Source organism: Camelus bactrianus, chromosome 3, assembly GCF_048773025.1.
Source record: "Camelus bactrianus isolate YW-2024 breed Bactrian camel chromosome 3, ASM4877302v1, whole genome shotgun sequence".
In the NCBI taxonomy this organism is placed as follows: domain Eukaryota; kingdom Metazoa; phylum Chordata; class Mammalia; order Artiodactyla; family Camelidae; genus Camelus; species Camelus bactrianus.
The window spans coordinates 105,229,433-105,253,015 of record NC_133541.1 but is presented as its reverse complement, the minus strand read 5'-3'; the positions used below and the strand labels follow the sequence as shown (position 1 = coordinate 105,253,015).

At 40.3% G+C, this 23,583-nt stretch overlaps 1 protein-coding gene across 1 annotated transcript in view; it reads right to left on the bottom strand.

Annotated features, from left to right (window-relative positions):
- Positions 1–22,738, bottom strand: part of STK32A (serine/threonine kinase 32A) — a 112,370-nt gene extending 89,632 nt beyond the window's left edge. The window contains exons 1-2 of the mRNA XM_074360888.1: positions 22,363–22,738; positions 18,530–18,680 (exon numbers count right to left, since the gene is read on the bottom strand). Coding sequence (XP_074216989.1) covers positions 18,530–18,581 — 52 coding nt within the window. The 5' untranslated portion in view covers positions 18,582–18,680; positions 22,363–22,738. The remainder of the gene's footprint in view (positions 1–18,529; positions 18,681–22,362) is intronic.
- Positions 22,739–23,583: the final 845 nt, after the last annotated feature.

Sequence of the window (23,583 nt, the reverse complement as noted above, 5' to 3'; positions counted from 1 at the left end):
GGCATGAAGCTCTGGGTTTGGGTTTTGGTTGCACTACTTACTAGCTCTGGACTTTAAACTGGGGAAGCTCTCTGAGTTTAAATCTCTTCCTTTGTAACACTGACTACATTTAGCACCTCTTCTAAGGTTATTATGAGGACTAGGTGATATAAGGCATATCAAAAGTGCATATCAGGTGTTTTAAGCAGAGTAAGAGCCCAGTGAAAGTACCATTAGAACTGTTTTTTCTATTGTTACTAGATGAGTCACTTTGGTATCAGCCAAGAACAATGCTTTTGTTGCCAAAACATTAGGCAAAATGATGTTGGGACATCACACAGGACAAAGAGTACCAAGAATACATCCTTTATGAAGGCAGACACTGGGTACATCCTCTTCGTTATTGTACCTACATCGCCTGCAGTCATGCTGGGCGTGTAGCACATGCATAAAAAATACTTTTTAAGTGGAGGAAGTACCATCACCAAAGTTTTACAGAATATGTATGGCTTTGGAGGAAAGATTTCAAAGATTTTTCTTCTCCGTGTTGATTTCCTAGCAAGTCATCATTTGTAATAGGTACCTCCTAAGAAATACGTTACCAACAACCTATTATCAAAAGGCTTCTTAATGAGCTAATCAATACAAAAGACTCCATTTGAATATTGACAACTTGAGGTCTCACTAAAGACCTTGGATTTACATCTAAAGCCCTCAAGGATTGACTTTCTTATTCTTTGAGATCAGAAGTGTTGAGAACTGCCCCCTTTCCACGCATCAACCTCACAACCAACGACTGTCCAAGGCAAGGACATGGATGAAAACCTCCCCCCACCACAGGAACTGAACGGTAATCAACAGCAGGAGTCAGAGGATATTTGCTTTGTTAGCACTGGGTGATCTTCAAACAGAAGTAAATGTGTCTCACTATGGCAACAGGAAGGTACCCACATTAAATTAGTCTTCCACGAACCTCATCATTCCTTCCATATACCTCCCACTGTCCCTTTGCCCATTTATTTTTAAGAATGGACATTGCATGATTTGCTAAGAAAAGAATAGAAGGACAGAAAAAAAATGGAAACTCTGGTTAAAAATACGGTTCTTCTGGTGGATTTAGCAGATTTTCATTGATGAGGTGAAGGTTTAGTCATCATGCTATTTTCCCAAGTGGAGGCAGTTACCAAGAAAAGCTCACTTACACCTTTTTAAGAAAGTCACGGAAAAAAGGTAAAGAAGCTCCAGAAGCCATAGCAAGTCAAATCAACAAATATTTGTTGAGCATCTGCATGCTCAGGACTGGGCTAGGCACTGATGGATAGATAAACGGAGCTTGGGACTAAGTCACAGCCTCAGGAAACTGAGTATGACTCATGCAGCTGTATTCGTGAGAACACAAAACCAGGACTGTCAGATGCCCTGGCCTTGTTCTTATTTTATTTTGTTCTAGTGTAGGTATCTTTGGACTCCAGCCTTCAATCTTTCCGGAATGAGATGGGTATAAATAAATAAATAGGCAAATAAGGAGACAAATGTTAGTAATTAAGTGTTACATTTGGTAGAGCAAGAGGCTCTGTGGGGTCTCAGGGAGGAGAGCAAATATTGCAGCATGACAATTTTGCATCTTGGTTTTTAGTGAGGATTGAATGCTTTGATGAAAGATAAAAAAGATGATTTGAATCAGACAGAACTGCACTGGAATCCTAGCTGTCCCACTTACAAGATAAGTAGAATTAGGAAGTTTACCGGACTTTTCTGAGCTTCAGTCTCTTGTTCATAGTGAAGATTGTTTTTTGCTAAAAAAAAAATTAATATGCTTTTCTCATGAAAAATAAAAGAAAGAAAAACAAAACTAGCTAAAGATCACCATGAATTAATATTTTGATTAGTTTTCTGTCTCTTAGACATTTTTATTTTTATCAGAGTTAGGTGTCTGCATCTATCTACATTGATATACAGTTTATCAGAGTTCTAAGAGGCTTTTTATCAAACACTGACGTTAGTCCTATAATCCACTGATCTCACTCTTCAATCTCTCCTGGCCAAGAAATGAACACTTTTACCTCTTTGAATTAATAAATTTGGTAGTTTCCACCATATTGTCTAAATAGTATAATCTTGTTTTTTCTTGTCAGTTTTAGGCATTCCTTACTAAATTTCCAAGATGGCAGGTGGGCATTTAGTTCACTGTCTTGGTCTTTTGGTCTTAACCCCAACATGGTCCCATATTTCTAACGTAGCTGTGTTGGATATAATAATTTCAGTTAGGTCAATTTTCAATATTTTATTACTATGAGTATGGAAATGGTATGCACACCTGACTTGTGTAGTGGACTATAATTAGTTTTCCTTCCTTGCACTTTTTATTTTTGCTTTTCTCTGGGGTTCATAATTGTCTTGTTGACATGTGCCTACTTTTCTGTATCCATTTTCCTAATTCAATCCCAAAAACTTTTTTCTAGTTGCCTAAGTTCCCTTTCCACCTTCAAGTGCATCAGTCATATTGCCATCTTCCTGAAAATGTCTTTACCAGAGCCCTCTGACCTCATCCAATCTGGACTGTCGATCCTTTCTGCTTCATGGCTGTCTCCCTGGGGTTCCCCCTCCCCACGGTCCTGGGGATTTCCTTCACTCCTCTTCAATGATGGAGTCCCTGTTTACTGCACGTACTGTCTCCCTCTTTTTTGTTCTACTCCCTTGTTTTTTGTGGCATGCATCCTACAACAGCTTTTTAAGAAAGACTGCATGCTATTTTATTCTACTTTGTAAGAAAGATAGCATGCTATCCCATTCTACTGTCACTTAAGTGAAACTTTGGCTGAGTGTTGAATTCTAGGTTAGAAATTATTTTCCCTCAAAATTTTGAGGCCTGGCTCTCCTTAATTTCTAGCATTTTGTGTTACTATTAAGAAATCTAAAGCTATTTAGATGCTAGACCCTCAGATGTAACAGTTCTCTTCTCTGGAACCTTGCAGGATTGTGTACTTACATTAAGTGTTTTGAAACTTCATAATTAGAAGGGCTTATTTTATTTGCTGTGCTAAGTCCTTGACAGGCTCATTCAGTCTGGAAAAGTTCTGGACTTGTCTTTTTCCATTAAACTAAGTAGTGACGGTTTCCTCCCTTTTATTTTATTTTCTCTTCCTCTTTCCAAACCTCCTACTATTTAGAACCAGAACTCTTAGAGACTGACCTTTAAATTTTCATATATTTACCTTCTATTTTCTGTCTCGGTTTATTTGCTCATTATTCTGGGAAATTTCCTTAAATTTATCTCTAAACCATCTTTGGGGTTTTTCCACCCGTGCTTTAATTTTCTTTTCCTTACACCAATTTTTGGTCTCTGAATGTTGCTTTCTTGGTGTCCTTTTTTTCCATTCATAAAAATTTGGCTGCTATATAATAGATCTCTCTGATTAGTTTTCCTGAAGTTGTTTTTTCCCTGTTCATTTGCTTTAGGATCTGTCAGTCCTATTAGAAGCCTTTCCCACATGTCGGTTATCTGTTCATCCTTAAGTGGGGAGACCCAAACCCCTGTTGGGAAGCTCTGAACAGGAGGGCAAATTTTGTCAACAGTAGGCTTCACTCTAGCGACCAATGGCTGGGATATTGAGTTAGAAAACCTCCAATAAGATCTTTCTTCCTGGGTTGTTCATAGTCTCTAGAAAAAATTCCATCTGGAGTCTTGTCTGGAGAGCGAGGCCTCAGCTGGCAGTGTTAGCGGAGCTTAATGAAAAAACAGGTGGAGGGTCCGAGCACCCAGCGTGCATTCACTTATCCCATCCCTTCCTTCTCCACAAGGCACCGCCGCCCTCAGTGGGCCAGGTCTTTCCCGTTAAGGGACCCTCCTCTCCTTGACAAAGCTGTAGAAGGTCATGACCAGCTTTTAAACAGATGTCCAAACAAGCCTCTTTATTTAACACTGCCCCCCCCCCACCAAATTCTAGAGACACGCGACACTGCCACTTCCCAGGGGGCTGGAAGGAGAGGAATGCAATTCATTCACCATCTTTCCCTGGAAGCCTTGCTTCTGTTTTTTCTCTTCCATAGAAGAGACCTGATACCTACCCCACAGGTAGCTCTGTGAGATAAAAGTATAGCAGTAGTAGATTGAGAGTGTAGTAGGTGTTCAATAAACAAGATCTATTTTTGGGTTTTTTTGGGAAATGTACCAGTAGGAGTCAGAGAGAGCCATCAATTTATCATTTATTTGCTTTGTGATCTTGGCTAGTATTTGTTTAAACCATTTTTAGACTCGTATTTTCACCCAAATAAGGGATGGTAGCAGCTTTCTTATTTCTATCTGAGGATTACTTTAAGAGTCTAACTAGAAGAGGATGAGTAAATACCATGGCAGACAAAGCCGCCTCGGGCTGGAGCAGACAGAGATGGCTGAGGACTCGAGCTCGGCCTCTTCCTATGGGGTGAGCCGGGCAGGCTTTCTAACCTCCCGGAGTCTCCACTCTCTGCTCTGGAAATCAGTGTGGCCAATACCTTCCTCACAATTTGTGATGAGGGTCAAGAAAAGTGCCCCATTCTAAGAAGCCCTCCTGGAAGCACTGCTCTCTTCTTCCACCTGGCATCCACCTGTCTCTCTGATTCAGTTTTAACTTTTCTGTGTTGACAGTTGCTTATAAACCTACCTCAAGGGTGCCATGAGTCACTAAATAAGAGTACAAGCACGTTCTTAAATTTGAGGGGACGACATGATCTCCCTGGCTGAATACATGAACTCTTTTTCTAAGGAAAACTCCTTTTCTACAAACTAATCTTGGTATAAATAACAAGGTTCCTTAGAATTCTATTCATAGACTCCATGTTAACAATTCGGGGTTCAAGATGAAACTCAGTGGTAGAGTGTGTGCTTAGTATTCATGAGGTTCTGGGTTCAATCTCCAGTACCTCCATTAAAATAAATAAACTTAGTAACCCTCCCCCGCAAAAACAAAAACAAAAACAAAAACAAAAAAAGAGGAAACAATTTGATGTCTTCTAAGTGAAAGATGCTCTAAACCAGAATCCTAACATAGAACCCTAAGTATAAGCCCCTTCACAAATCAAATGATAATCTGATAGCACTTTTGAACACTCAGTATATGAAGCAATGTGCTAGGTGTTTCACTTGAATTATTTCATATAATTCTTATTAGCCCCAAAACACGAGTAAAACACTGAGACCTGAAGAGAGTAGGTAACTTGCTCAATGTCATAAAGCTACTAAAGGATGGAGTTGGCAATCAAACCAAGGGTATTGGTTAGGAATTGAGTGTCACTCCCAAAAGATACATAGAAGTCATAAGCCCTAGTACATTATGTTACTTTATTTGGGAATGATGCTGTTGCAGTTGTAATTATTTAAGATGCAATTACTGGAGTAAGGTAAGCTAGGCCTCTAAACCAGTAAGACTGGTGCCCTTGTATCAAGAGAGAAGTTTGCACAGACACAGAAGACCACGTGGAGACAGAGATTGGAGTGATGCTGCCACAAGCCAAGGAATACCTGGGGTACCAGGAGCTGGAAGCGGGGAGGGAGATCCTCCCCTAGAGGACCCAGAGGGAGCATGGCCCTGCCAACGCCTTGACTTCAGATTCCTAACCTCCATAACTGGGAAGATATCTCTTGTTTTAAACTATCCAGTTTGTGGTACTTGTTACCACAGCCCTAGGAAACTAATTTGGAGTGTCTGATGCCAAAAACTAAACTTACTGCTAGACACGTGCTTTCCACACGTCAAAACCCAAGAATGGTTTGAGTGAGTGGCATTTTTTAAAAATGTGATGAAATGTTAAAAGACAGGAGAAAGATGGGCTAATTCTAAATCCAACTACATATTCCAAGAACTTAACGAGTAGATGGAAGTGTCCTCCTACTGTTCAAGAAGGATGTTTGAGAAGATTGTCAAGGCAGGCAAAAAAGCAGTTTTTAAAATCCTCAAAGAGAGGGTCCTCTGATTCCTTGGGATCTCCACTGTACCAAGCTCAGCATTCAGAGGAGGGAGATTAATAAGACGTACTTTTGCTGTGTGTTTTTTCTGTCCTTAATTCAATCTGCAGATGGTTGACATTGCTTGCTGTCTGCACATTTTGAACAAAAATAAAATGATAGAGCCTGGCCGCCTAAGCATCCACTCCAGTAAGGATAGGGCAAAAGCTCTAGTATGTCCAGCAGTGATGTCTGGGCTAAGGACCCAGGAGTGGTCCTGACTTGAGCTGTTAGCTGACTACAGGGTTCCTCTTTGAAGGGAATAGAAACTTTATCCTCCACCATCATGTAAGGGTAAATGCAGCCCCATGTGGCAAATGCCTATAAAGGTTGTGCTCTACAAGTCATCTCTGAGCAAGTCCACTCCTAGGTCTATATACCAAAGAACTGACAGCAAGAACCCAAACAGGTGCTTGTACACCAGTGTTCATGCAGCATTATCCACCACAGCCCCAGGGTGGAAACAAGCTGTGTCCATCAATAAATGGATAAAAATGTGGTATATGTGTACAATGGAATATTATACATCTATAAAAAGAATGAACTTCTGACACATAGCACAGATGAATCTTGAAGACACTGCTAAGTGAAGTAATCCAGACTTGAAACAAAAAACACTACATGATTACACTTATATGAGGTGCCTGAAAGAGTCAAATTCACCAAGAAAGTAGAAAACAGATACCAGGGGCTCGTGGGAGGGGGAACTGAGGAGTTATTGTTTAATTACTGTGCTACTATTTGGGACGATTTATAAGTTCTGGAAATGAATAGTGGTGATAGTGGCACATGTCCATGCACTTATTGCCACTTGTACACTTAAAAATGTTTAAAATGATGACTTTTATATAACATATTTTTCTAAAGAAAATACTAAAAAAAAGAAAGTCACTTTTGAGCAAATGGTACAAAACTCTACAACTCATTCAAGTGACTTTATTTTTAATTAACAGTCATACTTTGGTTTATTTAGATGGGATTAATCCTAACTGCTTTGAATATTTTGTTACTATGGTGATGATTTAATGCTCCAAAATAAGGAACATTTTCTCTTTTTTTTGCACCCAAATATTTTTCAGGATTAAAAAGTTTTTAAACATCACAAAAATGCAACTGCAATCTAAGAGAACTTCAGTATATTTTTAGCACTTAGGTATGTCTGGAACTGTATGTGTATTTAAATAAATTACAGTATGTTCAGGTTGTGTAGTATGTTCTGGTTGCACAGCCACTTAATTATACTTTCAAGAAATCAACAGATTTTTAAGAAATCGGAACAAATTAACATGATACAAGTGAAAGTGAGTCTGCAGAAGTATATAATGCATCATCTCAAATATATCAAATGCCTTTTATGCACAAAGGATATAAAAGTGAACAAACAGACAAAAATTCCTGTCCTCATGGAATTTACTTTCTAGTTAGGGGAAGACACAATTAACAAAGCAATTAAGTCAATTAAAACCAGAAATACAAAGAAAAATACAGTGGGTAAGAGAGAGGAGAGATTCCAGAATGAAGATGAGGGTTGCCCATAGAAACGCCTCTAAATATTAGCAGGAGTTAGCTGGGGGTTGAGGCATTGTGGGTAATTTTTTCTTCCTGATTTTATTTTCCAAGCTTTCCATAACTCAGGTGTACTACTTTTACCATTACAAAACTTGCATTTAAATATACATTTCCTAAAAAGAGCTGCAATATAGTTCACCTACCTTTATATTAGAAACCCCCACAAAATGTTCACCATAGGAATATGGGACCATAATTTTCAGTGGAAATCCACTGAAGAGAGAAAGCAAGCCAATTCTAATTCCCAGTTAGGAACATCAGACTACAAGAGAAATTCTTTTTAATGCTTCAGTCAAGCCTTAGTTTAAGACATTTTTTCCTATGTCCTTAGTATGTTATATCCTGGACAGAAAATGAAGTCGTCAAAGAGGCAATGACTTTAATATTTTATAAAAGTAAATCAAAATGATCTTACAAGATACCATACAATTAAGTTGATCTAAAAAATGTTGAAGAGATGACCATGATGGTGAAATGGATCGGGAAAGACATGGATGCAGGTCGTTGGAATTGTTGGCCTTGGAATCAAAATGAATAGAGGAAGACAAGCAAAGCTCAAGAGTAGTGTGATGTACTGCGAAATTAACTCCAGAGAAGAGGTGTTATATCCTGAACCCCTAACACTTCAGCAATAACGAGGCCTAAGGGAACGTGCGAGTTACAGCAGACGTGAAGATGAATGTCACTGAAGTGAAATGACTCAGCTCTCTGAGAGCAGGATTCAGTGATAGGCACAGAATGAGTGTCTGATGTATTCCTATTGAAAAGCAGTTCCCCTAGGTTTGTTTAATTTTATGAATTCATTCTGGTTGGCCATCCTGGGAGGACTTCTGTAACTGAATTAAATGAGGCTCAGTTTATATCAAGATTTAGTTTCTAGCCATGTGGCTATCTGATTTCAGGTCAGTGGTTTAATTTTCCTGTGCCTCAGTCATGGCAGGACTTAAACTGCAGACTGATCTGATGATAAAGTCCATTATGGTTGTTGATCTCTGCCGCCACACCTAGTAAGAACCTTACATCTTCACATCACTTGCTTCCAAATTGAACTCCACAACATACTCAGTATCTGGATGGGAAGGTTGGGGTGAGTGAGATCCCAGGAGACAGTGCCTGCTGGCCACCTACCAAACTGCCACCTGGGACAATGAGAGCCACCACCATGCTGCATCTGAGTATGTCATGGGGGTGCTCACCTCCAACCATCCCCCACATCAGCACCCAGATCTCTGTTGTCAATGAAAGGGAGGGGCTGGAGGGGAAGGGAGGCTGCCTGCACTGGTCTCATGTAGGTAAAGCCAGTGCTGGTTCCTGGTCACATGATTTCATAATTTCTTCCCTTTATGTTGGTTAATTCCTATCAGCTTAGACTTGCTCTACTATCTCCTCTTCTAAAAAAAAAATTCCTCCCTTCATATCGTACTCAGCTTCAGCTCTTGGCTCATTTCTCTGCTTCCCTTTAGACCAGACTTCTTGAAAGAGTTGTGTGGACTTACTGTGTCTACGTCCTCCCCGCCTTTACTCTCCTAACTCCCCAGAGTCTGGCTCTTGCCTCCACATCCCGGCTTGAGCTGTCTTTGTCAGTCTCACCTCTATCCTTCTGGTTGCCTGATCCCACAGAAATTTCTCACTTTACTTAACCGTACAGGAGCATTCAACATAAATGACTACTTCCTCCTCCTTGAAATTGTCTTCTCTCTAAAATTTCAGGGCGAATGTTTTCCATTCCTCCTCACTGGCTGTTCTGTCTTGATTTCCTTCGCTGATTGCTTTCCTCTGCCTGACTTCTAAATATTAGAGTTCGTCTCCTCCTCTGTTTTTACAGACTCTCCCAAGGCTGACTCATCAACCCCCATAAAATTAAAAACCCCATCTTTAGATCTCTAACATAGACTTTTCCACTCATCTCTGGACTCACAATCTCAGCCTCCTACTTGACGTCACCATTTTACGCAAAGTCATTGGATGCATCCAAACAGGAACTCTTGACTAGGCTTAAACATGGTCCCAACCCCCAATTATTTTATATTGAAAATACATGTTGAATAAACTCTCAGTTCTCCATCTCTATTCACTCTCTTAGCTCAGGTACCACCATCTTTCACCTCAAATGAATATGACTGTCCTGATTAAAACAGGCCACCTCTTTTTTTCCTATCTCAGCTACATAAATGTCATCTACATCAGACTTATTAAAATTACCATTATATTTTGGGATTTTACAGTTCAGAAAATCCCATCCACCTAAAAAACAAAAAGCAAACAAAAACTAGGGGAGAAAAGGAAAACCAACACTGGGAAGCTTTTACATGCCAAGTAAGAGCATTAACACTATGGTGGCGATGGTACACAGTAGTAATAATACTCGTTGAGCAATTAGTATGTGCCAGGCACTATGCTAAATACTTGTTATGGATAATTTCTTTTTATTCCCACAAAAATAGTTGAGGTAGGTACTATTATTAGCCATCATTTATATATAAGAAAACTGGGGATCAGAGAGACAAATTACTTCTTGAAGTTCTCACTGTGGAAAAAAAGATTCTGTTTACACAGTCCTTAATACTAGACACACAACAAGAAAGAAGGTGATCTTAGAATTAGAAATTTTACTGGCGTTAGCGCTATAAGAAACTTATGTCACGACACTGTGAAATGACTAACTCAATAAAAAAATGTTAAAAGATGGAATTTGACACAACATTGTAAAATGATTATAAATCAATAAAAAATGTTAGGAAAAAAATGTTAAAAAAAAAAAAAAAAGAAACTTAGGACATTGCCCTCATTTTCCTCTTTTCACCATAGACTAAGAAAAACATTGCATCTGTCCGCACAGGGTGTCTAGAAGCCACTGACTGAACGTGTACCTCTGACACCATGATGTTAGTTAAGGTTGAAGGTCCACTCTAGAACATGGTGATCCACTGATGCAGAATTACTTAGCTGGCTCACTAGCCCTTTATCATCCCAAATGGGTGACAGCCAACGGTTGCCACTAATACATGTGGAGCTTGGCAGGGCCTTTAAGGATATATTTGAAACTTCTCCAGAGAAGGCCTCCAAGGCCAATTGATGGCATCTGCCTGCATGGTCAGCACTTCCCTTTTATGAAACACGGTGCCCCAGGGAGTCTGGGATTTACTGACACTCATTATTGGTGCCAAGACCAAGCAATGGGCATCAACAGCTTCTTTTACTGCTGCCTGGACCCCAATTCATGAATTTGCTCAGAAGTCAGAAATACACTAGCTATTTCTTTAGAACAAATCGTGAAGTAGAACAGTGGGGCAGGATGGGGCGATCAATACCCCCAGCCTCTCAGTTGACTTAATGCCCCCAGGAGGGAAAAAATTCTACTTAATGACATTTCAAAAGAATTACTGGCTGTACCCGTTTAATGAAACCCAGTCTGTATGGCTAGCTAGTAACACATATTACAAAAATAATGTATTTTATTCTCTAAAATAGTAGATTTATCAATCCAAGTACCTTGACTGACTCATTATGATGAACCAAGATAGCAGGTGAAGACTGACTTCATTAAGCATCTACAGAGAACATTTGCAGATACTAACTACTATATATAAAATAGACAACAAGTTCATACTGTATAGCACAGGGAACTGTATTCAATATCCAACTTATGGTGAAAAGGAATATGAAAACGAATATACGTATGTTCCTGTATGACTGAAGCACTGTGCTGTACACCAGAAATTGACACATTGTAAACTGACTATTCTTCAATAAAAATATTTTTTTAAAAAAGCATCTACAAGAGAACAGATCGCAGTGTCCTTGCCAGTCCCTCACTCCCTTAAGGCTAGAGGGTTATGAACGAATACGTCAATAGCTTTGGATAGGACAAAAAGTACAGCAGGAGTGTTATTTAATAATCAGCAACTCCTTCACCATAATTTGTTCATAAGATGCTCTTTGAACTAAATGTTCTTTATTTAAAAAAAATAAGAAACGAATTACCTCCAAATCTAATCCTACTTGGACTAGAAGTCTCCAATACATCCCACAATTAAACAGAGCTACCTTCTGTTTTACTCATTCACCTGGGTAAACATGAACAGTGCTGCATGGGGAACTTGTGCTGAGGAGACCTTACAGAAGAACATCATTCTTTAGCTGTAGAGAGTCTGCATGTCATAATCTGCAGCCATCAAACCGGGGAGGGGCAGTGGGATCCATGGGAGAAACAATGTTTCCAACAAAAAAAAAAGCGGATGTGTTCATGACCTTTTGTTTCCCTAATTGAGATCCACAGAGTATTGTGTGCTTCAAGGGATTAAAAGGTTTTCCACAAAACTGATGTAATTTTGAAATAAGTGAAAAATATCAGAATATTGAGATTTCAAGATTGTAGAACATTTCAGCTTTACCATGCTAATAAGCACTGTGAGTCTCCAAAGGCAGGATGGAACCTTGCTGAATTTGTTTGAGTAGATGCTCCTAAATGTGTATTCATAACTCACTGCTCAAGAAACATGCAAATTGGAAGCACTAGCTTAGTCTGTGATGTCTTTTTTCTTTTATTTTTTTCACACTGTTCAAATTCACTTAATATTTGTTGAACTCTCTGCTTCACTTTTTTTCTTTTTCTTATTGAAGTGTAGTTGGTTTACAACGTTGTGTTAATTTCTAGTATACAGCATAGTGGTTCAGTTATACATACACATATGTATATATTCCTTTTCATATTCTTTTTCATTATAGGCTATTATAAGGTATAGAATATAGTTCCCTGTGCTACACAGTAGGACCTTGTTGTTTATCTGTTTTATATATAGTAGTTAATCATAAAACCCCAACTCCCAATTTATCTTTCCACCCCCTCCTTTTCCCCACTGGTAACCATAAGTTTGTTCTCCATGTCTGTGAGTCTGTTTCTGTTTTGTGAATGAGTTCATTTGTGTCATTTTTTTAGATTCCACATATAAGTGATATTATATGGTATTTTTCTTTCTCTTTCTGGCTTACTTCACTTAGTATGACAGTCTTTTTCTTGGTTGTCTAGTTTGTTTCTACCTGACTCTTCCAATCCCTTGGGATGGGGGAAATAAAGCCATCACAAGTTTTAAGTGTTTGTTGCTAGAAACTGGTGGATCTGAGGTTATTTATGACAAATACCTTAACTAAATGTTAGAACCATTCAAGATAACAACTTTTTTAAGAAGCCAGTTCTCACTAGGGAAATTTTCATTTTATTTTCCCGAGTCATTTTAACACAAAAATAGTAAATAATAGAAAACAACTTTACTCAGGTTTGACAGGGGAAAGTCTGAAATTCATTGGTACCCGCTGGGTACCAATATACAGTGCTCGATAGACATTAAAATAACAAAGAAGAATCTCAAAGTCCTTCATTGCTGGAATCAATTCAATCACCTCCTTTCATTTGGGTTGCAAATCTGTGGCCAAAGTTTTTGGCCCAACATTTTGAAGGACCCATTGCCTCTGTCACCAAAGAAGATGTAGGAAAGCTGGAAGCAATCACATATCCTAGGAGACAAGTGTTGCCAAATGAAAGTAGAACATTGAGTTTTCAGCAAGTCCAAAGGACAATGTAATAATTGAGCTCTCTCTGCAAACTCAGGGCATGGATGCACTCTTTGTAGAGGCTTTTTACCCTAAGGCCAACTTTTCTTAGTGACAGTACGCCCGAAAGCCGTCTCTTGGTTTAACTAAACCAGCTCTATCACCTCTGCAGTCTTTGTATATTCTTGGAAATACACACTACTTAGAATGATGGCAAGATCTTCTGTTGCCCAGACCCTGCATTATAAACAAATCTACTTTCCCCTATATTAAAGAATTTCTTTTTCTAAATCAGCCTGAAAAATTCAATGACTGGACTTTGAAAATGTTGATTTTTTAATAAAGCAAGCAAAAAAAAAAAAAAAAAAGAATGAAACCTGAAGTACTGCATTCAGATAGAGGAAATAAAGCAGAGAGAATGAAAAAGAATTATAAACATTAAAAACAAGTATCACCTTCACTCCTTTGCTTTCAGAAAACTTACAATGTCTTTCTGTATCATTAATTATTTCTCAGAGTATCCACATGGTAGTTAGGTCTAGGGGGCAACTGTGTCTGTTGATCAAATGGGATTACTTACATAATCATTAGGGCTTTGGCTTCATCAGAAAAAATTAAGTTTATTGATTTTCAACCCAATGAGTTATTGATTTTGCTTTAAAAAGTACAGTCACCCCAGGGGAGGATAAAAGAAAAAAAACAGGTGAGATTATGTTTTTCAGAAGTCAAAATTTGGCTTCTTTTCAGAGTGTTTATATAGGTTTTCACAGAATCCATAAAATCTTCCATCTGTCAGTCCAACTCTATTGATAGAATTATGAATGGATCATTTTAACTATGGTGTCTACACAGTTGCATTTAATCAATTTTGTTTCTTCCAGAAGTTGAAGTACTTCAAAGAATTCATGCTCAGATTCTGATGCTAGTAAATAATACTATAACTAGCATTAATTGGGTGGTTACTTTATATCAGACACCTTGCTAAGTGCTTTACTTGCATTATTTTATTTTATCCTTACAATGAACCAATGAATTATTCCCAATTAACTTGCATTTTACATATGAAGAAACAGGCTTACAGAGGTTTAATTACTTGTAAACAGAAGGTTGTTTTTTTTTCCAAATTAATTCACTAGTAATTATTTAGCTTTGGAGACTTTTTCCCATGGTATTTCGAATCCCTTTAGAACACTTTATAATTAGTCAGATCGACTTTGTGTTTGTTGGTGGGTTGATCAGGCTACATCCTCTGATTTTTCTCATAGAAATACACAGACTGCCAGTCTGTGACACAGATGTGTATGTCTTCCACTACCAGAGCCCAGGCCTGTTATTCGAGGTGGTCTCCCACTACTAAAACACAAAACATAATTAGGTAGAAGACAGTATGGTGGGTGATTCCTCAAAAAATTAATTATCAAATGATCCAGCAACTCTACTTCTAAGGATGTACTTGAAATAGTTTGAAAATAGGGACTGGGAACATATACTATTACATCCATGTTCATAGCAGCAATGTTTATGGTAGTCAAAAGGTAGAAACAACCTAATATTCACTGATGAATGAAATAATAAAATGTGGTATATGCATACTGCGGAATATTATTCAACCTGAAAAAGGAATGACATTTTGATACATGCTACAATATGTGAAGCTTGATAAGTGAAATAAGTCAGACATAAAAGGACAAAAATTATATGACTCCATTTATGTAAGGTACCTAACATAGTCAAATTCGTAGAGGCAACAAGTTGAATGGTGGTTGCCAGGGGCTGGGGGGAAAAGGTAATTGGGGAGTTACTGTTTAATGGGTACAAAATTTCCGTCTGGGAAGATTTAAAAGTTCTAGAGATGGATGGTGGTGATAGTTTTCCCCACAGGTGAATATACTCAATGCCACCAAACTGTACACTTAAAAATTGTTAAAATGATATTATGTACATTATACCAAAATAAAAAAGTAATTAGGACTGAGATTTGCACTAAAATATGAAAGCTAGAGCCCCGAACAATAGTATAATTTGAGATCTACTTTGTAAAAAATGACTCTACAGTAAATAAGCCTTATTCTGATCAACAGTGCTTGTGAATCTTAAACTTGGTTTTCACTAAATAAAGGTCAACATAAGTAACTAATAAAATGATTCTTTCAAGATCAGTATCAGATGGAACAACATGAAAGACAAAGTGTCAGGATGAGTTCCAGCAAGAACAGTTTATCTCAAGGGACATCTGGTAACATCTTATTGCTTAATTACCTTCAAAGTGAACCAAAACTTTTTTTTTCCCCATGAGAAAGAAATCTTGAAATATTACTTGGGAACAGGAAGAATTTTCTCTCAAATCTGTATATTGGGAATAGAAAACACTTGGAAGGAAATTGTAAACACTGTTTCATTACATTGTGGGATTCTTTTCAGCAATATTTTTAAAATAATTAAATTGGTTCATTTAAGTGCCCTAGATTCTGACCCAATTTAATTATTTATATAAAAATAGATGAAAAATGATATAGGCATTAATGTTCTTGGATTAGTCAGTGCTTTTTGTTTCTTGGTTAGAAGTTTCACAATAATCAAAATTTTACCTTGTGCTCAATCCAGAGCTATGAAAGGAGTCAAATCAACTTTGTAGGATTTCCTGGTTAAAAAATAAATAAATAAATGCCCAGGGTGTCATACTTTTCCTTCCCAAAACTCAATGATCTTGTAAACAAGTAAGTTAACATGGCAATTAAATATGCTCCCTTTTCATAATACACAAACGCATACTCATCAGAATGTGAAGATACAGGCAACTGGCCATTTCTGATTTTGTCACTATTTGGACTTTTTCCTGTGCTTGGACTACTCTGCCTGTGTTATTCCATGAGTGGCTTCCTCACATTTTTCAGGCTCCACCCCAGAGGTCACCTCCTCCGAAAGGCCAATCCCGGCCACACCCTATCAGAAGTGGTCTCCCCACCAGTAGTCACCCTGTCTGTCTGCATCAGATTGCTCAGAGCCATGGCCTTGGTGGCACTTTCACACTATCTGAAGTTGTCTGGTTTCTATATCTGTTAATTTGTTTACTGTTTGCCTTCTACCATTAGAACACAAGTTCCTCAAGGGCAGAGGAAGGGCCATCTTGTTTCTTCTTCTGTCCCTCAGCCTAGCAGAGTGACAGGCTCAGAGCAGGTGGTGCTCCCTTCCTACTTCTGCCTCGCAGCGGTGTGTGTAAATGGACTCAGAGCCCCGCCCCTGGGAAGTGCAGGCACACTGCTGTGCCCAGCTCGTCTCTCTGAGGGCGCTGCTGTGGGCTCATCTCACTGGGCTGGGAGGCTGGACAGCAAAAAGTGGACACCTAGAGTGTTAGGAAAGACCCGCTTGCTTCTTAAGCCTAACTCCACCTCTGGCTTTCCCAGGTCCCTTAAAGGTACTTATGAAGTGGTAACTTATTTCCCATTTGCCATAATCCCTTGGGGCAGCTTCCTCAGGGACTCCATGAGAACCAGGGTTGGCTGGATTAATGAAGATTTGGACATCTCTCTGTTTTCTCATCATCATGCTATTCGAAGACTGTAAAATGACACATGTCCCTAGCAAGTGACAAGCAAGAGGCTGGCCTCTCTTTCCTACTCTGTTCTCTGAGGACCAGCTTCATGCACAACATTAGTTCTGAATCCATAGGCAACAAAGTGAACCAAGCAAATGAAATCTAAGCCTTCTTGTCTTCCCATTATAGAGATGGAAAATTCAAGGAACATCACTGGTCTCTAGATCCTTGACTTTACAACTTGATAAAGCAAAGCAAGGCAACAGATATAAGAGTGGGGAAAAGTTTTCTTAAGATCGTTTTCAAACTCTATAATTTCTATGCAATATTTTGTATAGGCAATAATGAGGCACCTTTAAATTGATAGTGAGTAGCTGGGAAAAAGGGATCTTGATCGATCAGATATTTTTTTTTAAAGAGTCCAACCAAAGACTCAAAAACTAAGATCATAGCAGACTTCTATTTGCCCCCCAAGCCACAGCAAATAGCTAATTCTCTCCTTCTTTTGTAAGAAAACAGAACTCCTTATTTAGAAGGTTCATGGCCACACAAGGTAACTAAGTAAATTTCCTAGTCTCCTTTGTAACTTGATACTGCATGTGAACGAAGGTGACAAGCAACAGGCAGATCATGTGCTTAAAAGGAGGGGGCTCAGTCTCCCCTTTCTTCCCCCTCCCACTGGCTGGAATTTGGATGTGGTGGGGAGCCATCCAGAGGCAAGGGTGACAGCAGCACTCGAGGATGGGAAGAGAAGGAAAGAAGCTCACTTGTCAGAGCCAGAGTCCCCAGCCCTTCAAAGCCACATATCACCTGCATTACTTATACCGAAATTGTTACGTAAGAAAGGAAAACATGACCATCTTCCTAAAGCCACTGTTATTTGTAGTTTCTGTTTCACCCAGCTTTCCTTTGATGTTTCAGATGGTGCTTTAGAATTTTTGCAAAGTGGCTTTAGGAGCTCACAATGATAAAACTTTTGAGTTGAACAAGACCTTCAAGGTTAGTACCCTATCCTCCCACTTTACTGATGAGGAAATTGAAAACAGAGTCAATCAGCTTTTTAAGCCTCACAGGTAGCTGGTAGTAGGGCTGGTGCCCAGATCTCCTGAATTTCAGCTTGTTGTTCTTCTCTTTTGTGGTCAATTAGCAGAACTCCCTGGAAATGACTCAACGGGCTCCCTCTGGGGGGCCTGAACAACTTATTAGCTGGGAGGCAGGTTGTTTTCCAAGAAAGCCCATAAACAGCATATACATACAAGGCTGCTCACACTTCTGCTCTAGGAAGGAAAAGGGTCACGGGGAGGCCCATGCCCGGTTCTGGCAGGCCTCGCTCTGGGATGACAGGTGGGTCAGGAGGACCCAGGCCTGCACTTCTTTTCTTGCTGAACCCGGTCTGGAAAGTTTCCCTTTCCTCCGGTAAACCTGATTCCCTTTCCTGTGAACTTAGCATTGTGGAATTTGTCTAGGACCCTGAAGCATGCCAGTCAGAAGCTCAGAAGGCACCAACTTGCATGACTCCACTCGATAATACTGAGACTATCGATTACTGTTCACGTGCAAGTTGATAATATAAGAAAAATTTTTGTAACAACTAGCAGTAGGGGTAACTTCACCTGTCAAGAAAACAGCTCAAAGAACAAACAAATCATGTAATTTCAAGGTGTTGTATCCACCAGGTGTCCAACCACAGTTCCCTTTGGACAAAGGGCACTGGTACAGTTGTGATTATGAAAGCTGTCCAGGGTCCTGTTAAAGTGTAAGATAAATCCAGCTCTTAGCATACAAGGTCCTCAGGCTGACCCCTGGAGTTCTACCTTTTTAAAGATCTTACTTTGCAATTTACTTACGAAGCTAGGAGCTTCTATTTGAATTCTGGAAATTCTACATTTATACACAATTATCACGTTTCTCACCATCCTCGTTTTCGTCAAACACCGGTGGTTTGCTTGAAGTGTTTGCTCCCATGGTCAAGTCTGCCTAGACCTCTTGGATCCTCCAGTTACATTTTCTAGGCAGAAACAGTCATCTTCACTCAAAAAAGGTCCAGAAACCTTAGCTGGATATCTAGGAGAGAAAAAGAAATGGTATCCTTATGATACACTGTATTCTACATACCCTGATTACAGACGGTGGCCAAAAATTAACCTAATATATACCACTGCAGTGGAATTCCTTTTTCTTGAAAACGGTAATTTCAGAAATAACAGAACATCAAGCATCTGGGAGAACGCACTGCATGGCCTCATCAGATGTGGACCTGGACTTACAAAGAAGGGGGAAAGCAAAATATCTTTCTAAGTATGAAGACAAGTTTAAAATGAGGTCAGCAATGCCTTATTTAACTATAAAATAAAAATAATATTTTATTGTGATGCTCCATATTTTTGAGATAATATGTAAATTTTAAACATCTTTTTAATGTGATATCAATAACTTAATTTTTTTCAATCATAAAAAGACATCTCTTCCCTCCTGCCCGGGAACAAGGTATGATGTTTGGGCTTCACCGCACCAGCAGGCTACTGAATTTCACAGAACATGTTTCTTTTTTTCCTTCCCCTGAACTCGAAGATCATAATGGTTGTTACCTCCAAGGCAATTAAATGTGATTTCATGAGACAAAATGTAAGATATATTCACAGCATAAGTGCTCAGTACTTGTTGGCCACTCGGAAGCTCAAATTAAATGATGTATGTGAGAGCTAAAAAGCCCTGAAAATGTACATTGATGGCTTTGTCCATTTTTCAACATAATTATAAAGAATTTCACTTTCCCAGAAATTGATAAAGAGCAGTAGTATCCAGAGTTCTAGTTCTAAAACTGACAGTGATAATGGCTTTGGGCCAATTACTCCACCTCTTGTCTCTTAAATGGGAGAAACAACTCAGATGCCTGCAAGAGCCAGACAAAAATGCAAATCAGTGAGCTGGATCGGGGGAAGCCATTACTGCCTGGTGGGGACACTGGTGACCTGGTGGATCCAGCCTCCACCTAAAAGACATCACCGCTCTGGGATCTAAAAGATAGTTGCTAAGTGGAAACATGGTTCCAGGGGCTAGATCTTCAGATCTACCTCAAAAAGAGTAAAGATTCAGGTTTTATACAAAACAGTGTTTCAAAATTCGTTTTAGCTATAAGGCTTGAGCAAGTCATATGCATGAGAGAAATACAGCTCATGGCATATAGTTAATGAGACAGTCTGCATGAGGCAACTAGCACAATGCCTGGCACATAATTTGCAAAGAGTAAGTATTAGTTACTGCTGTTTTTAATAGTGACAGCATTTCCTTAGCATGTATTGTTATTATTATTTTAATTTGATACCTGTTGATTTTCTCTTGGACTCTTTGCACATGAAAGAAATACAGATTAGAGTCAGAATTGAAAAAAATTCCCAAGCGAATCTGGATTAAGGATGAGTTACTGAAAAGGAATTTGACGAGCCCCTGAGCAAATCTAGAAGAAAACCTCCTCTTCCTTATTAGGGAAAACGTAAGTGAAGCCTTCATTTGGGAGGCAGACTCATTAAGGAAATGCGACTTTTCCTAATGAAAGCCAACTGCTGGCAAAGTGCCTTCTGGACTTGCAAAAAAGAATCATTAAATGGAGAACAAAGACAGAGTCAGCAATTAGGAAGCAAGAGATTAAACGGTATGGGAGAAGGGAGGGAGCGGGGAGGGGCAGGTGGTAACAGGTGGCTGGAGGAAGCTGGAGGGGATGATGATGGAGATCATGACAGAAAGAACTCAATTGTATCTCTGAGCTAAAAAACGAAGGGCTTTTAATTCCCACTCCTCAGAGGAGTGAGGAAGAAGCAGGTGGGATGCCCTCAGTGTTCCATTGTGGGCGAGGGAGAAGCAAATGGAGGTGCCCTGTGTGTTTCCTTACTGCATTTAGAGTCCAGAATAAGCAGGGACTAGCGTAAGGGCTGAACCGTGGATGACATCGGATAGGCTTGGTCCTAAAGAGAATATCAGTTTTAAGGAGCTGTCATTGTTAATACTGCATTCTCTAAATTTTGCGCCTAAAGCCTCAGTACATGTATTTTTCACACCACACCCCAATGCTGTCATTCTTACATTTTTCTTCACACCTCAGGCTTTTCTCAAGTAGCCCATCTTCCTGCAACACAAGATGTACCAAGCACTGACCTTGCAAGTTGTCAAGTCAGAAAGAGAAAGAAGAATATTGTCACAATTTGCCATATTTCCGAGTTCCCTTCTGATGCAGATAGTTTTGTTCACCAAACATCCAGTGATTTTTTTTGGCGCAAAGAAAATGTGTAAATAGGGAACCACTTTTGTGCGTTTAGAGGAGGAGCAGGAGGAGTGGGCCATTGGGTGGTGGCTTTTCCAATGCACCTAATAAACCCAAAACAGTGTAGAATTGTCTTTTTTTTCCCCTCCCCTTATGGGTAACTAAATGGTAACTCATATCCAGAAAGAAATCAACCTTTTTCTGGCAGCAAAATGGAGACACACCTTTTCCATGCCACTGAATAGGGCCCAGAAGGGCTATAGGACCCCAGAGGGGCCATATCCTTTCCTGACCTCCTGATGTTAAGTCTGCAGTGCATCATTTTGAGATGTCAAGAGGACAGTCACCACCCATGGAAATGGACATCCTAAACAGAAAATAGAAGAGAAACAGCAGTGTGTCTTATAGGAACATAGGGCTTTTTAGATTCTACCCTGATCTGGCCACACACTGGATTATTCACTGCAGACAACAGTTGACCTTTGGCCTATACTTTTCGGGGCTGTCAGTACTTGAGATTCTCCAGGCTGCTGAGGTGCCCTAGGTAAAGAGGTGTCTTCTGCAGGAACTGAAGAATCTATGCTGTGATGAAAGAAAGCTGTGACTTCTGACAGAGCTGTCTAGTTGTATTGCCACAGCATATGCACAGACATAACTTGTTTTGTTTATATTTGAAAACCATAACTACTCAAGCTGAGACAAATTTAGAAACCCGGGGGGAAAAAAAACAAAGATCCTGAAAAGCACCCAAGTCAACACCCCTTGCAGTTAACTATTGTTTATATTTCTTCAGCTTTTGCTTCATCATTTTTATATACTAAAAACTGTAGGTAAATATAATTTCCACCTCAGTCCTCATGCCAAGTTAACTCCCCTTTCATACTTACCCCAAACAGCCACAATCATGAATCTGGTATACATTTTACATTCCACTTTGGACAGTTTTACATATACAACATGTGTTTTAAGATAAGCCACCTAAATGATACCATATTTTTCATACTACTGTGAACGTTTCTCATTATACTTATGTGGTCTAGGCACGCTGATCTCTTACTGCTTTTTAAGTGCTGCATAGCAGTCCATTGTGTGAACCCACGGCAACTTTATTTGTGTAAACATGTTCAAATCCTTCAGCTTTGCTGGGGGGAAGGGAATCCTGGTGGAGATGAAGCCAGCCATCAAAGGCAGCCTGGACTTGTTTAGAAGCTGGATAAGAGAAACAAGCAGAAACACCTCCCGCGCTCATCTCCCCCCAGCAAATATTTGTTGAAGTCTGCGTGTGGACCTGAGTCAGAGGCTAGGGTGACAAAGTGAGGTACAAAATAGCGAAGAAGCTCGGAGTGGCCCAGCCCTATCAGGTCGTGGTGGGTTATCCTGATCGCTTGCCTTCGTTTATTTCTCTTCCCTTTTAACTTCCTAGCTTCCCAACGGTGCCCTTAGAATGCACGGTTACTTAAAAGGAAGAGAATCTAGACCATCACTCACCTAGATCTTGGCGGTCCCTCCACGCCTTCCGAGAATGCTTCCACCCGGGGAGCAGGGGCTAACTGAGAAACTCCGAGAAAGGAGGAGCGAGCAGGGAAAGGCACCTGCCTGGCAGGGCGCACTGCGATCGCGAGCCCTGGGCTGGGCTCGGCGGGGCGGGGCGGGGGCGGGCGGGCACCTGCGGCTGCCGTGGGTTCCTAGCGCCGGCCGAGCGCGCGCAGCTACTCCGGGAGGGGCGGATCCCGGGCCGGGGCGGGGAGCAGGTCGCTTGCCGGCGTTCTCGGGCGCCCGGCTTCGCACAATCGGCCAGGCAGCCGCCTGGGCTCCGCACTCAGCCAGGGGAGGGCGAAGCCGGAGGACTGCTCTGCGAGCTTGCAGTGGGATCCCGCGACGGTTTGGCACGAGTCGGGGCCGCCAGGACGCAGTGCGCGCCCCAACTTCCCGGGCCGAGGCCTGGTTCCCCTTAAGTGACCCCCTCCCCCCACCCCCTCAAGATACCCAGGCGACACTGCTGCGGAGGATGGTGGCTTTGAAGGTGGCGGATACGAGCCTGCGGATCTTAGATAGGGAAAGGCGCAATTTCCTTGAAGACTTTTCTGAGGGTGTTGGCGGAGATCCAGTACAGGGCTGAGAATTTTATAGGTCCCGACATGAAGAATCATTTAACGGTTATGATTTTATAGATTCCCTCGTTTTACGGCTGGGGAAATTGAGACAGAGAAGAAGTATATCTGCCCAGCATAACATCATTAATGAAGAGAACGATTTCTCGACCCGGGTCTCCTGGCTCCCAGCCCCATCTTTAACATCAATCCCACTGGAAGTTTCTTTGTTCTCTCCCACGGCAGCTCCCTTGTACTTCCCTTTGTAATAATACTCCGTACGATTGAAATAACTTATTATGCTTTCCTTCTAACTTAAGAGTCACACACACCTAAGCCATCGGAGAGTAGGTACATAGGCTGCTTACTGAAATGGTGAAGGTGTGTAATCTTGGGCAGTTGTGAGGCAGGGGAACTGAAGGGTGTATGTCTAGTTTGGGAGTGGGGTAGGGACAGCTTCTACTCAACTCCAGCATTCCCCTGCGGCGTGGAAATGCCAGCTCCGCGTTCCAAATATTCAGATTTTAAGAGAAGCTAGAAATGAGAACTTCTGCGTGAAATCTCCCATTATTTAGAAACACTGGCAAGTTTTTAAAATGTTAAAAACTGTATTGATCCA